The sequence below is a fragment of the Homarus americanus genome, unplaced genomic scaffold, assembly GCF_018991925.1.
Source record: "Homarus americanus isolate GMGI-L3 unplaced genomic scaffold, GMGI_Hamer_2.0 scaffold8020, whole genome shotgun sequence".
NCBI lineage: Eukaryota > Metazoa > Arthropoda > Malacostraca > Decapoda > Nephropidae > Homarus > Homarus americanus.
The window spans coordinates 357501-373755 of record NW_024712315.1 but is presented as its reverse complement, the minus strand read 5'-3'; the positions used below and the strand labels follow the sequence as shown (position 1 = coordinate 373755).

The 16255-nt window shown below is 41.1% G+C and overlaps 1 protein-coding gene across 1 annotated transcript in view; it reads left to right on the top strand.

The window, feature by feature from the left end:
* Positions 1-9604: 9604 nt before the first annotated feature.
* LOC121860079 (neuropeptide F receptor-like) overlaps positions 9605-16255 on the top strand; it is a 93857-nt gene continuing 87206 nt past the window's right edge. Inside the window, exon 1 of the mRNA XM_042357095.1 lies at positions 9605-11432. Within this exon, the coding sequence (XP_042213029.1) occupies positions 10863-11432 (570 nt within the window). The 5' untranslated portion in view covers positions 9605-10862. The remainder of the gene's footprint in view (positions 11433-16255) is intronic.

Here is a 16255-nt window from a genome sequence, read left to right as displayed (position 1 = left end):
TACTAAGCCAACGCCGCATAAGACATAACCACAAAGGTAAGTAATTAAATTATTTTCCCTTTTAAATGGCGGCGTGAGGCTGAATCTATCTAGTTTAATTTGATTTACCGTAAAATGTGAATTGGATCACATGATTAGCTCCTCAGGTTGTTTCACTTTAAAATAACATTTCTAATTTCTTACCTTACCTAACCTAACCCACTCTACCATAACCAAACCTAATCTAACTTAACCTAAGCTAACCTAACCTAGTCTAACCTAACCTAACCTAACCTAGTCTAATTATCAGGTGAAATAATATAACTCACTTGTAAACGCATCTGATTGGTCCAGGTTCAACTCAGACACCAACCAATCAAAATTCCACTAAGATTCAACCCGTACTTAGATGGTGGACAGTGATCATTATATACAGGTTGCAGTAGTGAAGTAGGAATCGTTATATTTTTTTTTGACCCCAGGAAGTGAAGCTCTCCTGACGGGACCACAGGATTGGATATTGGAAAAGTGTGCATAAGAGAGAGGCCGAGATTGAGTTATGGATGGATACGTGTGGGTAGAAGGAGGGAGTGTGTGTGGGTACGTGTGGGTAGAGGGAGGGAGTGTGTGTGGGTACGTGTGGGTAGAAGGAGGGAGTGTGTGGGTACGTGTGGGTAGAAGGAGGGAGTGTGTGGGTACGTGTGGGTAGAGGGAAGGATTGTGTGTGTGTGCAGTGTGGGTGGGGAAGGGTGTGTGTGGGTGCGTGTGGGTGGAAAGGGAGGGTGTGTGGGTACATGTGGGTGGGGGAGGGTGTGTGTGTGTGGTGGGTAGGTGGGGAGAGAGCATGTGTATAAGGGTTCCAGTAGAGAGAGAGTTAGAGAGGAGACCGTGTAGATGTATCTCCAGGGACTCATCCACTCTACCTGACACCACCTCCCCCCTCCCCTCCTCCCCCTCCCCTTCCATCGTCCCCATAAATGACAGCCCGTGTTAACATCTCTACGACTCAGGATGTGGTCGTGGTGGTCGTAGTGGTCGTGGTATTGATGGTCGTTCCTCCCGGTGCTGTTGTACTTGTCCAATACCGGAGGTGTAGTGATTACTTTAAAACAACTGCTGTGTGTGTGTGGGGGGTGGGGGGTTCTTCAGTGTATTGTGCTGGCAGGTTGAGGTCATGCACACACACACACACACACACACACACACACAAAATTTACCAAACTGAACGAAATTAAATTTTTTATCAACGTTAATTTAATGAAACTGTTAACTTACATCACATCAGGTCAGGTCAGGTCAGGATGGTACACGTGTAAAATATTAAGTAATGCAGAAGGCCACCAGTTCATGACCCGCAATTAGTTCGTTCGCTCATAAAACCTCATTCCAGTAACCAATAAAACGAAACTACTCTAAACTTGATCTCCCAAAAGTTCGTAAGTTAGGTTAAGTTAGGTTAGGTTAAGTTAAGTTAGGTTAGGTTAGGTTAATTCTCAGACAATATTTATATTTTAAAACGATCATACGAAGATTTTTATCTCATAATATTACTTTTGTTTTTTGTTATATTTATGTTTATTTTTTGGGTGTCTTTTTTCAAGGTGATTCAGCTGTTTTTTTTATTATATTTCGTTTATTAGTGAGTTATAATGATGTGTCACAGTAAATCTAATCACGTAATGTTCACTTATCATGATTGGCTGAAAAAGTGTGTGTCGCGTGTACAGGATTTACTTGGAATTACCTGAAGATTAACCTTAGTTTATTTCACCTTAAGATTAACCAGTAACCACTCTAACACTAACCTAACCTAACCTAACCTAACCTAACCTAACATAACCCCCCACCACCATCTAACCAGGAAAAGAACTGCTGTGAACTGTGTGTGTGTGTATGTGTATATCTTGGGTCAATAGCCATTAAATCAGTGTTGAATTACCTTGTACACATAACAAGAGAGGAACAGACGAATCAAAGCGCTAGTTGACCCCTGACCTTACCAATTAACGTGAGGTATAACTTGAAATATTTAATTAGGCTTAGAGTTTTATTATGCTGTGTGTCGTGTACAAGTATATGTGAAACCATCCATCAACTCTTAGCATATCGTGTATGTAAACGATCATCAGGTACACTTAACCTTTGACCTTACTATTTGACCTCCAAAGTGTAGTGCTTATGTAGTCTGTATGATGTGTAGTTTGTATAGTGTAAAACCTGTTAAATTATCTCTGGTTCATTATAGACTCATGAGAATAAAATAGACTCAAAAAAGGAGTCTATCGATGTAAAATTACTCTCAGTTGAGCCAAACTTTGAGGTATAAACTTTCTACTTGATTTTAATGTTTCCCGTCGGTGCTTAACTCCCGCTCGGAGTTCTTGAGCCGAGAGTAATGCAATGAGTACTTGTGAAATCCTGTTATGTGACTTTCAACCTTCATACTGAGTTACTTAAAATATACTTAAGATCGATGTAAGTGTCAGTGTTCTAAGTGTGTGTGTGTGTGTGTGTGTGTAAATAAGTGTGTAGGTAGGTAGGTAAGAAGGGAGGAAGATAGGGAGTCAGGGAGGGAGGGAGGTTAGAGGAAGGGAGGGAGGGAGGGAGGGAGATAGGGAGATAGGTAGGTAGGTAGGTAGGTAGGTAGGTAGGTAGGTAGGTAGGTAGGTAGGTAGGTAGGTAGGTAGGTAGGTAGGTAGGTAGGTAGGTAGGTAGGTAGGTAGGTAGGTATATGCGTGTGTGTCCAGTCAATCAGGTAAAGCGTTACATATATTAAAGGTGTAATGGTAATAATATTAACAATAATGATATGGTAATTACTACATATAGCCAAACAACCTAATTATAGACTAGACAAATAACGAGCCAATTAACTGGAGGTAATTGGTCTGGTAGATACTATTTCATCGTGTCTCCCTCCCAATTTAATCTGGGTTTTTTCTTAATTAGGAAACAGCAATTTTACCTGTGGTTCGCGTACCTGTGTTCTCGGCCTATTTCATCCTATTTTAATATATCGATTCCCATTATTTTCCCATTTATCAATCTTTATTTTCCTTATTTTTCTTTCAGTTCCATTTAAATACCCAATTTATTAATCTTTCTATTCTTTTCCAATTCCCCAATGTCTCTCTGTTCCCAATCTTCACACCTAATCTTCTAGGTTATATTCTTGACATCTTCCAATCTTTCTCCTTTAGGATTTTCTCTCAATCGCCTTCAATAAAATCTTAATTATCACCATTACTGTTTTATTATCCTCTTTATTGGGCTATCCTGTGTCTTCTTCTTCTTCTTCTTCTTCTTCTTCTTCTTCTGCGGCTCAACTAACTCAACACAGCTAGGATAGTTACTTATGTATTAGGATATTTAATTTTAAGGTAATAAAATGGTGGCGAAGGTGTGGCTATTGGGGGAGGCTGGAGGCCACGTTAAGAAGAGAGTAACAGTAGTAGTAGGTATAGGCTGATAAAGTCTACGGTGTCATCCAGCCACGTTTCACTATCATACGCTAAGAGAGAGAGAGAGAGAGAGAGAGAGAGAGAGAGAGAGAGAGAGACTGTTTGCTTACGATAAACAAAAGCAAAAAAGGTTAAGAATAAATAATAATAAAAGAAAAGGTAAAGAAAATTAACGATAACAAATAGTAACTTATATTGAAGTAGAAAATTGGACGCTATAAATGACGTCACTTCCGACCAATCAGCATTAGAGGACATGTCAGAGTCAGCCAATGGGCGCCAAGAACGTCCGCAGTGTTGCCGACCTAGGGTGCATCAAAATATCGAAAAACATCAATCTTGTTTCCTTCCCTTAATACAGACAAGTGGGCAACCCTTCACCAATCATCATTAAGGACGCGTCAATGTTAGCCAATGAGCGCCGAGAAAGAAGCTCAGTGTTGACGACTTAGGGAATATGGAAATATTGGACACTATTTGGTATTTAATTTACGTAAATATTATTCAAGTTCATAAATATTCCGATAGACAGATATTGACAGAGAAACAGATAGATTGATAAACAGACAAGCAAACAATGACACACATACACACACCCGAATGTAGGCTTGTTTAAACTGACAATGGTTACGATGACGTTTAACTCTAAGGAAAAATGTATAATAATAATAATAATAATAATAATAATAATAATAATAATAATAATAATAATAATAATAATAATAATAATAATAATAACCCCTATACATATGGCTCCCGTATACAGGTGACCCCGTATACAGGTGACCCCGTATACATATGACCCTCTATAGATTAACCGAACAATGGAACTTTCACCCTCCCTCTAATTGACTTAATCACTCCTACAGCCAACAGGACGTGAGAACTATTGTCTTTGTTCACTACTGTACACACTCTTATGTTGTCAGAGGCTATTGTGTCGATAGTTTAGTTGTTGTTGTTGTTATACGAACCTGCCTACATACATATATATACACAGTCACTAACATACACACACACACACACACACACACACACACACAAACACACAGACGGAGAGACAATCATCAACATAGCCACACAAACAAAGCGATGCCACTATACAACCTACCAGCAGAGAGGGGGATAATAAAATAGGGTCTATATACAGCTCTAAACACGTCAGTACACATAGTCACTGTAATGGTAGCAATCATTGTCTGTCAGTCTGTCTCGTTTTGTGAATTGGTATGCCATGAAGTATAGGGAAGGGAGAGGGGTATTTTTATGGGTGGTACAGGGGGTTAAGGGTAGTTTAAGGGGGGTTTCCAAGGGGGAGAGGAAAGCTAAGGGACACCTCCTCCTACCTTCCTACCTCCCCTCTCTCCCATTTGAGGTAAATATTGAGAGGTTAGGAACATCAGTATCTAATATTCCTTTATTTTACGACTCAATTGTTCCAGTTCATCATTTCTCTTCATCCTCCTCCTCCTCTTTTATCCGCTCCTCCTTCTTCTCCCCCTCCACTCTCTCAGCTCCCTCAATCCCTCCCTTCCCTGCCACTCCCTACAGTTATTTGTTTTTTCTTCTCTACCTCACCCGAATTACTCCTTCAAATCCCTCAATCATTCACCACCATTGTGTGTATTCCCTCACACATCCCACCACAGCATAGTACACTCCCCACACACTCCTCCTCACTCGCCAACACACACCCTCCTTCACATCCCTTATCACCTCTCAAAACACACCCCTCCTCACCATCCAACACACTCCCTCATTCACCAACACTCTCGCTCACTCCAACACACTCTTGCACTCTTCAAAACATTCTCCCATTCTCCAACACACTTCCTCACCCTACAACACACCCCTCACTCCTCAACACACACCATCACCCTCCAACACACCCTCACCACCACACTCCCTCACCACCTCCCACACACCCCCAACACTCTATGTCTTCACTCATTATATATGCTGGGAGACACAAACACCAAAATTAAATGTTACTGACACAAAACATCTCTTAGTGTCACAGCTTCAACTGAGATACAACGACAGCTTATTGGTGCTTATCTCTACAGCGTAAACCTAACCTAACCTAACCTAACCTAACCTAACCTAACCTAACCTAACCTAACCTAACCTTACCTAACTACTTATATAACAAACTAAATAACAAGGAACTAGTGTGAAAGTCATCGACAACTAAGGTCTTTACAGGGGCTTAGAAAATATCCTTTTAACAGACGTAAACACTTTAGTTATATTGTGTAATGTCAGGAGGCGAGTGTCCACCATATTGGCTGAATGGGATTGTGGGTAGAGACACGTTGACGTCACATTACTTCACTAACGTTCTCCGGGGTTTAGTTGACGTCACCTTACTTCATTAACGTTCTCCGGGGTTTAGTTGACGTCACATTACTTCACTAACGTTCTCCGGGGTTTAGTTGACGTCACATTACTTCACTAACGTTCTCCGGGGTTCAGTTGACGTCACATTACTTCACTAACGTTCTCCGGGGTTTAGTTGACGTCACATTACTTCACTAACGTTCTCCGGGGTTTAGTTGACGTCACCTTACTTCATTAACGTTCTCCGGGGTTTAGTTGACGTCACATTACTTCACTAACGTTCTCCGGGGTTTAGTTGACGTCACATTACTTCACTAACGTTCTCCGGGGTTCAGTTGACGTCACATTACTTCACTAACGTTCTCCGGGGTTTAATTCTTTTATCATTTCTTATTTTTGTTTTCCTTTGTCAATTTCATCAGTGAAAATGGCGATAATATATTTTTTAAATAATAAACTGTAGTCTTTCATGTCTTGTCTGGCAGTGAGTGTGTAAATTCTCTCTCTATTTCTTTAGTTCTCTCTCTCTCTCTCTCTCCTTCCCACCCACCCTCCCTTCCTATCTCCCTGGTTCTTCACTCCTCCCCCCCCCTCCCACCTCTCTCGAGCGTATACCTCCTGTCATTGCAATATTCTCGGAACCACTTTTTAACATTGCAAAGCCGTGATGTTGCATAGAGCTTTGGTCCCTGAGTGAGCAGGTAACTGACTTTTACAACTGTTCCGTGTGTGTGTGTGTGTGTGTGTATGAAAATAAAATATATTACCGCTAAAATGTGTCTTTAATAACATAGAATTTATGTAACAATAAATGGTAGAATTTGGTTGAATCCCTCTCTCTCTCTTCCCCTTCTCTCTCTCGCTTCCCCTTCTCTCTCTCTTCCCCCTCCCTCTCTCTCTTTCTCTCTTCCCCTTCCTTCTCTTCTTCTCTTCCTTTCCTCTCTTCTTCCCCTACCATCTTAAACTCCTCTCCTTCCTTTCCCATCCATCTATCATTCCCCTCCCTCTCTTCCACCCTTGCTCTCCCCTTCCTCCTTCCTCTCCCTTCTTCATACCTCTCCTCTTCCACCTCTTCCTCCTCCCATTCTTCCCTCCCCCCTCTACCTCTCCCCCTCTACTCTATCGTTGCCATAGAGACGAAATTAACACAATAATTCACTCAAACAAATAAAAAAATACTGATTATCTAATTCAATCCGGATTAAATTAGGCTAAGTTAGGTTAGGTTAGGTTAGGTTAGGTTAGGTTAGGTTAGGGTGTCTAATCTTCAGGTGACAATTGGAAAGAATAAACCCAGTTGGTATTTGGTCGTTAGTAAATATTAAGCAGAAATGGACGCTTTCAGGACGAGGCAGCAACGTAACGGGAGAATTAACAGCTAATTGATGGAGCAAAATGAATCCCCAGGTCGTTAACAGGTCACTGGTAGTTGAAATTAATGATATACCGAGTTCAGGATATGACGTCACCCCAGATATGACGTCACCCTAGATATGACGTCACACCGGATATGAACGTCACCCTAGATATAACGTCACCCTAGATATGACGTCACCCTAGATATGACGTCACCCTAGATATGACGTCACCCTAAATATGACGTCACCCCAGATATGACGTCACCCTAGATATGACGTCACCCCGGATATGACGTCATCTATTTGGAGTGGTTTTTATAATTACTTGTATACGATCGTTCCAATAATTGTCAAGCCTATTCTGTATAATTAGTTTTTGAGATAATCCACATAATTTACAGTAGATTAATGAAGCAGGATTATTACAAGAGATATAGTTAAATATAGTTAATTTGTCAGTTAACTCTGTTTTTTTTTTGTACTAGAAGTTTTTGTTCAATTGTATGAAGTGTAACTTTTATCATCTATGTTTATTGCATATTTAATAAACTGTTTGTTATTATTATTATTATCATTATTATTGTTGTTGCTGTTGTTGTTGTTGTTATTATTACTATTAGTAGTAGTAGTGGTAGTAGTAATAGTAGTATCATTATTATTACACACACACACAGACAGACACACACACACACACACACACACACAGACTACCAACAACACCAGACGGTAATATATTTCCTATTTTATTCTGATAAAGCACCTGCAGTTAATTACGGCAACAGGTAACTTCTTAGTCATTAGTTTCATCGACAAAGTTACCGCCCTCGTTGTCCTCGCCGGTAGAGTGTGGACGAGATCTGAAGGACGAGATACGAGTGAAAATATATTTAGTTAATTTGGAGGTTGTAAGTACGGAGTGATTTTCTGTCTGTCTGTCTGTCTGTCTGTCTGTGTCTTCATCTCTCTCTCTCCAATCACATTTCTCAGACTGTCTCAACAAATTCTTCCCACAGTTCCTCAACTTTCTCATTACAACAAAGTTCTTTTCCCCCTCTCCTCTACTTATCATTCGTCCATACAATAACTTTTACAATTAAAGGTAAAAAAAAAAACTTCAATTACCCTCACAAAAAAAAAAAAAACGAACAAACAGAACTAATCCTCACACGACCACCCCTCACACGTAAACAACAGTTGGCAAACATTGTACCCAAACACAAACAAGAGTTACATAAAAAAATAAACAACTAAACATATCGTGGGGAAAATTGGGATTACCTGATGATTAACTACCTGTATGTTATTAGGTTTGGTTAGGTTAGGTTAGGTTTAGGTAAGATTACATTAGGTTAGGTTAGGTAATTACAGTTATTATTCACTAACATACCACGAGGAAAATCTCATTACATTTTCCTTGTGACCAGAGAATGACGGCCGCTCTATATGCAGATGATGTGACCGTAACTGTAGTGAGGAGAAAGGCTGGAGGAAAATATGCGTGCTGCAAGTGTTTAATAAAAGCAGTAATCAACCAGACACCGTGAAAACAAGATGGCCCGTGCTTTTGTTTTTATACATCAACAAAAACACAACAATAACAAATTCTCCAGTGTAGTTACGTTAAAATGAAACAAAAGTGGAGAGGGTTTTTGTTTTTATACATCATCAACAACAGCAAAGGCATAACAATAACAAATAACGAAAATAACGAAAACATATGTTGAGGTGTTTTATAGAAGCGAGAGAACAGAGCCGGAATATCATTATAAATAATTATATGCATCTAATTAATTTGAAACGTAAGGTAAAAAAAAAAAAAACAGAAGTAATAACGTCAGGAAAGATGTCAACAAAATTGCACTGAAACTAGAGCTTAACAGTAGATAGGTTCACTTAGCACCACAAGTCAGGAGATTAATTTTTTTACAATGAGATTATAATTGGATACGTACATTTAGATATTCATATGCACACACACACACACACACACACACACATCCCTCGTAGACAGGAAACATCATCATCCGTCACTTCAATAATGCCGAGTGTTGGGTTAAACAAATGTAGCGAAAATTACTTACAAGTTAATTAAGATAATGTGCGAATATGCACTAAAAAAAAGTATTCAATTGCTGTATATTTTTTTTTTGCTTACATTTTAGCGTACAGTAAAACCTTTATTTAACGGATTATATGATGAAGAGACTCCGTTATATCGAGGTTTCGTTAGATATGAAACCTCCCATCTAACGGATTATATGGAGAGAGAAGTCCGCTATATGGAGGTTTCACTGTATTGTGGACGTACTGAGAGGAACCGGAGACCCAAGTAATTCTCTAAATATATTTGAAGAACATTAAACTTTAGTGCAGCAACAGGTTCACAGAGGGAGTTGCCAGGTGTCAGAGGGGAGAGCGAGGTTATATAATGGCGCGCGTCTCTCCAGAACCCGGCACAACGTTGTAGGAAGGCGAAGCGTGAGGACAGACGGTCCGAGTCAGCCAGACCAGTCACTCGGGGGAGAGCCAGGAACTAGAGAAACTTATTACGTGTCTTACTCTTCGTTCTTCATAAATGTGTCGGTGTTTACAATGTGGAGTTTGTACTTATAACAAACTTTTAATCGATGTATTTTCAATGAATCTTCTTGATGTCAACAGAGTGTGGTCTGTAAAACCTAACATGCTTTGGGTCTGTATATCTTAATGGTTAATATTAGTATAAACAAACTGTAACCTTCCTAAACATTAAGCTGATTCTGTTTACTGGATATATAAAGGTGCATTAACATAAACAGCTTCACTTACCTCCAAGAATATCCTGGAAGACGTAAATGACGAACCAAACACTCCATCTGGCTCTTCATGTTAGGTGGCTGTACTGCGGAGGCTAACCTGGGAATAAAACAAAAATCCAAAGTTACTGTGGCGTTTACACTACATTAATCATCCTGGAAAAAAAAGTAGCGTCTCTTGTACAAATTAATTAGACCCCCAAATATCTTAGACTTGGATGAGCTAAATGTTTGGGTTTTATGTGGATGATAATAAACTCGTAAACTTGTAATCATCCTGGAAAAAAAAAACTTGTGTATTCTTGTTCGAGGTAAAGAAATGACCCCAAAAGTAAGCTTATCTTGGCTGGCCTGAACCTTCTGCCTTTCCCTGTGTGTGAAGAACATCTGTATGACGGTAATACAGTACACAGTGTGTTAGTGAAGGAAAACATAGTGTTTGTGACCATAAGAACGCCTGTCTCCTTTACCCGAGAGCAAACATTCACGTGACAATATAAAAAGAATGTTAAATGTGAAAATAAAAACGACTGACTATTTTTCCTCCGTGTAAACATTCATATGGTAGTGTGTGTACGTGAACAGTAGCTGATATATACTACCTTATATGTGTACACAGATCCCATTAGTGCACATAAAATAACATGTACACGATGCTACAGTCGTTTACACGGGTGATTATAACATTATGAACAGTTGTCTATGAACGTTCTTTACGTCAATTATCAAGTTTGTACACATCGAAGGCTGTACATACATAAATACACACACACGCACGACCGATAACGTACACCGATAAAGACCAGTTAACGTACATGAGTGATCATCATAACAATACATGTACATGATTTAGGATGTGCACAGAGAATCCTCAGTTGGCGTACACACGGAGGTACACATAGATATACGTGACAGAGACACAGGGTAAGATGTTCACATTGGAGTGGCAGACGGCAGGGGTGGGGTGGAAGAGGCTGGACGGCCCCCCACCCTCCCTCAACCCCAGCATCATGGCGCTCGACTCCCTCGACTTCGACTCTGAAGACTTTAACCTGATGAACCTCGCTGCCCTGAACGAGAACCTCACCAGCCTGGCCCACAACCTCACCCACCTCTTTAACCTCACCGGCGGCATCAACGTCGATCTCCTCAAAAAGTTCGAGAAGAATCGCCGAGTCGGGGACGGGGCGTTTTACACCCTCATCTTCGCCTACAGCGTCCTCATCCTCCTCGGGGCTACCGGGAACTCCCTGGTGGTGATGGCGGTCATCAGGAAACCCGCCATGAGAACCGCCCGTAATGTCTTTATCATCAACCTGGCCATCTCAGACCTCCTGCTGTGCCTGGTCACGATGCCTCTGACACTAATGGAACTCCTGTCGCAGTACTGGCCGCTGGGGGACACGCCCTTCACCTGCAGGCTGGTGGGCACACTGCAGGCCACCTCCATCTTCGTCTCCACCATCTCCATCACCGCCATCGCCCTCGACAGATATCACGTGAGTGTCCTGTGTACCGTGTGGCTGGTGGCAGTGAGGTGTTATGTGTGCACACCAGCTTTATCTTATTTCCGCCTTACTGTAGGTACGAGTAGAGCCCAAAGTCCTTTCGCCCGAAGCAGTAGACACTCTTGCGTTATTCTGTCCACATGAGCTTCGGATTCATGAGTCTGAATCTTGGGGTTCCTGAAGCAGCGGTACCTTCAGTCTTTATTAAGGGGACAAAGCCTCACGGCGCTTATCTCTCACAGCGACGTGAACGAAACAGAACTAAACACCAAATAACACCAACGAAACGAAATTAAGTTGTATCAGGCAAGAGGTCGCAGATGTACTTATGACATACACTCAAACTAACACATACATACTGTATACTCATACTCACCTACACTCATGTTCACACACGCACTCATACACACATACTTATATTCATACACACTCAAACTCTCATACTCATACACATAAGAACATAAGAAAATAAGGAGCCTGCAATAGGCCGGTTGGCCTGTGCATGGCAGCTCCTGTCGAGAGTTACTACCACTCTCTTGCACAAAAAGTCCTATCTAAGAACCTCACCTGGCTGTCCCCAACTACCACGACCTTACCACTGGGCAGGGTTTGAACAACTGCCCTTTTCTCTCCTGGCACCACACCGTCCTGCCTCTTCTCTTCCTCGCCAGCTTCCTCCAACACTTGGTAGGGGTTACTGCACTCCACACCTTGGTCAGCTTTCCAGAGTCTGACCCTAGTCCCCTTGGCATCACCCACTCTCCATGCCTGTTTCTCCTTCGCAGGTGTCCTCCTAGGCAGGACACTTACCTGAAGGAGTTCAGTCCTGAGGGCTTCGTTCTTCCCCTTTAACACACATTCATACACACTCACTCTCATACACTCATACTCAAACACACTCAAACTCACCATCCTATCCACACTTATCCACATATCCACTCCAGCCCAGAGCTCCACCACCTAATTATCGGCGGTAAGGTATACGTCCCTCTTCTCTCTCTAAGCCTCATGCTAATTAGGTTGTCAATGCTCACCTTAGCAACCGGTTCCTCGTTACCTGGAGATGTCTCAACCTAAAAAAGTCCCTTCACCACCAAAAAAGGTTGCTAAAAAAGTACCTAAAATATATGAAAACTTTAAATATTTCATGACTTAAAATTTCCTTCACATTAAAAGAAAGTTCGAACGAAAGAAATACTTAAAATGACCCTTTTTTACATTTTTTTTAACTTTAGTCTTTTCCTTCTTCTTCTTCTTACAACACACACACACACACACACACACACATACACACACACACACACACACACACACACACAGACACACACACACACACACACACACACACACACACACACACACACACACACACACACACACACAGAGGCCTATATTGAAACATCATTACACTTGTAGATACTTTAGACCACCGACGGTTGGTTGAGTGATTGTCTGTCAGTCCTGCCCGACGGTGAGCCATTAAGCTTGAGTGTGGTTTGTTGTCATCTTTAAGCTGCCGTTTCGTGGTTTAAGTATTGATTGTGTTATCTCGATGGGTAACCTAACCTAACCTAACCTACCCTTAACCTAACCTACACCTAACCTAACCTAAACCAAACATAACCTACCCTTAACCAAACCTACACTAAATTAAACCTAAACTAAACCAAACCCACCCTAACCAACCTAACGTAACCAAAGACACCCTAAACCTAACTTAAACCAAACTTATGAGTAATCAAATGTAAAAAAAAAAGAGCAAGATTTGGTTTAGTGCCCAGGCGGGTTGTGGATATACCCGTCTCCGGACCCCAGTACCCAAGCGGCTCTCATCAACCAAAGTACCCGAGCATTGTAGAGGCGGGTGTAACAAGAGGCGGGAATAGAGATGAAGCAAAAGGCGGTAGAGGGAGGGAGGACCTACTAGCCTCCACCTACTAGCCTCCATCTACTAGCCTCCACCTACTACTAGCCTCCATCTACTAGCCCACCTACTAGCCTCCATCTACTAGCCTCCACCTACTAGCCTCCACCTACTAGCCTCCACCTACTAGCCTCCACCTACTAGCTCTCCACCTACTAGCCTCCATCTACTAGCCTCCACTTCCACCTCCTCCAACTAGCCGCCCATTACTAGCCTCCATCTACTTGCCTCCATCTACTAGCCTCCACCTACTAGCCTCCATCTACTAGCCTCCACCTACTAGCCTCCATCTACTAGCCTCCATCAACTAGCCTCCATCTACTAGCCTCCATCTACTAGCCTCTATCTACTAGCCGCCACATACTAGACGCCATTTAAGGACAACGCTTGCATCATTAACCAAAGTGCTGTCGTGTAAGAATGAAATGCTTTCTCTTCTTTTAACTTTACCTCCTCCCACACACACACACACACACACACACACACACACACACACGGACATACATACATCCCTCCTCCACGTGGCAGCAGTAGTGTTTATTTACCAACACACAAACACGCCTCAACATGTTAGCGTAGAACAAATACATCACGTTGGTATTAACTTCAATTATAATGACCAAAAATAATGAGCTGTTCACTTGGCTCTGAAAACATTATGAGAGTCGGAGTGTGAGTGCAAGAGGGTACTATAGGTCTGTCCGCTCGTTAGGGAGAGAATGGTTACGGTAATTATCAGATCAGGTGATTCTTAACTACACTAGGGGCAGCCTGACTCATGACCAGACTCCCACCAACTTCAATTCCTAATTATAAAGTTAGATACGTATTTACAAGCCAGTGACCTGACTTGCCCTGGGATCGAACGAGAGAACATTAAAACACAAAATAAGTTCTCTAACCACTCAGCCACCTCACCCTCGCTTACGAATAAGGGTAAAAAAAAAACAACAACAAAATTAATTATCGCATCTCGTAAACGGATATAAACATTACTATCTAACAACCTTCCCATAACCCATTACAAGTGACTCATAATTCAGGTCACTTTATGAGTAGGTTTAAACTAACAAACAACCATTGACCATACCTTATAATGCTCCTAAAAAGCTTTATAACAGGTGTGTATAAATAAGGCTTATAATCGCCTTCTTTAATTGATATAATAACTCTTACTTGTGTTACTGTCATGAGATATTATACTACTGTTAAAGGTCTCAGTTCTATAACACGTAATTAAGGTCTATAATCGTGTATCATTCTATTAACACACACACACACACACACACACACACACACACACACACACACACACACGGATATAAATCAGTTTTTTCCTGCTGTAATCATTTTAATTCACTTCATTCTATTTTAATTACAACAAGTGAATCACCTGAGGATAAATCACCTCCAGCTTAATTCTCTTGGTGATTAAACACCCTAATGATACCTGGGTTAGATTAGGTGAGGTTAGCTTAGGTTAGATTAGGTTAGATTAGGTTAGGTTAGGTTAGATTAGGTTAGATTAGGCTACATTAGGTTAGGTTAGGTTAGATTAGGTTAGGTTAGGAATAAACTGGGAGTCTATTCTTCACGTGACGTCAAATATAATTACATAAATGAATACAGACAGACAAAGACAGACAGACAGACACAAAGACAGACAGACAGACAGACAGACAGACACAAAGACAGACAGACAGACAGAAAGACTCCTGAGACTAATTAACTACACCTAAGAGGCTGGTCATTGTACCGAGATAATGAGGATGACTTGCCGGATTTAGTGACGTCATAAGAAGCACAGATCAAACACACAATGGTAGATGAGTGTGTGTGTGTGTGTGTGTGTGTGTGTGGGGTGTGTGTGTGTGTGTGTGTGTGACAGGACGAGCGAGATACTTGACTGAGGACTGATAAGAAACGCCTCCTGCCCTGGGCCCTGCCCTGCCTCTGCCCTGGGCTCCTGCCCTGCCCGCCCTGTCTCTGCCCCAACACACCAACATTGGTTTCAGCAACACAACATTCCCACAAGTCAAATACACAGAATTAATTTGTGTAACTAAACCAATCAATGAATTTTAATATAGCGTACCTGTGTTGTGGTAATGTTAGTCATGTTAGCAGATCAAGTTAGGCTAATTATGCCATATTATTAAAAGTAGGCCTATAGAAATTTTGAGATTAATGTTATACTTTGCCAATATCCCATAGAGTGAATTTTTTTTTTAATTTACCTGCCGTTATAGATCATTAATTAATATGTAAAGGTGTTCAGAATATCTAATGATTGACGAAGATAAAGAAATTTCAGTTTAAATACAAATCAATTTTAAAATATTTGATTCCAATTAGTAGTAATTTATATAGGTAATTAATATACAGTATATACGGTTAATTAAGCACTATACAAACATATTGGTTAATCGGACGTAAACTCAATCTATATGCAATTACCAAAATAGCCTATAGTGATTTAAATAACTGAGTCCAATAGAGCAGTTTAAATCACCAGTATTGAAAGGGTTGATGGTGACAGGTCGTGATGGCACTGTGAGGTGGCATCATTGGATGACACTAACTGCGTACACACGTGATAAATGACACACACATATGATGCCACTTGTCACTGTGTAGGTCTGTGTACACTATGACTGTCTGTGTAGGTCTGTGTGCACTATGACTGGCTGTGTAGGTCTGTGTACACTCTGTGACTGGCTGAGTGGGCCTGTGTACACTCTATTACTGGTTGTGTAAGTTAGGTTAGGTTAAGTTAGGTTAGGTTAGGTTGAATACAGGGTTTGGTTCCGGGATCCGAATCCGGTTTCATAGTCCGGGGTTCAGGGTTCGGGTTCGTATATTAATTAAACTTAGAAAAAATACGTAATAA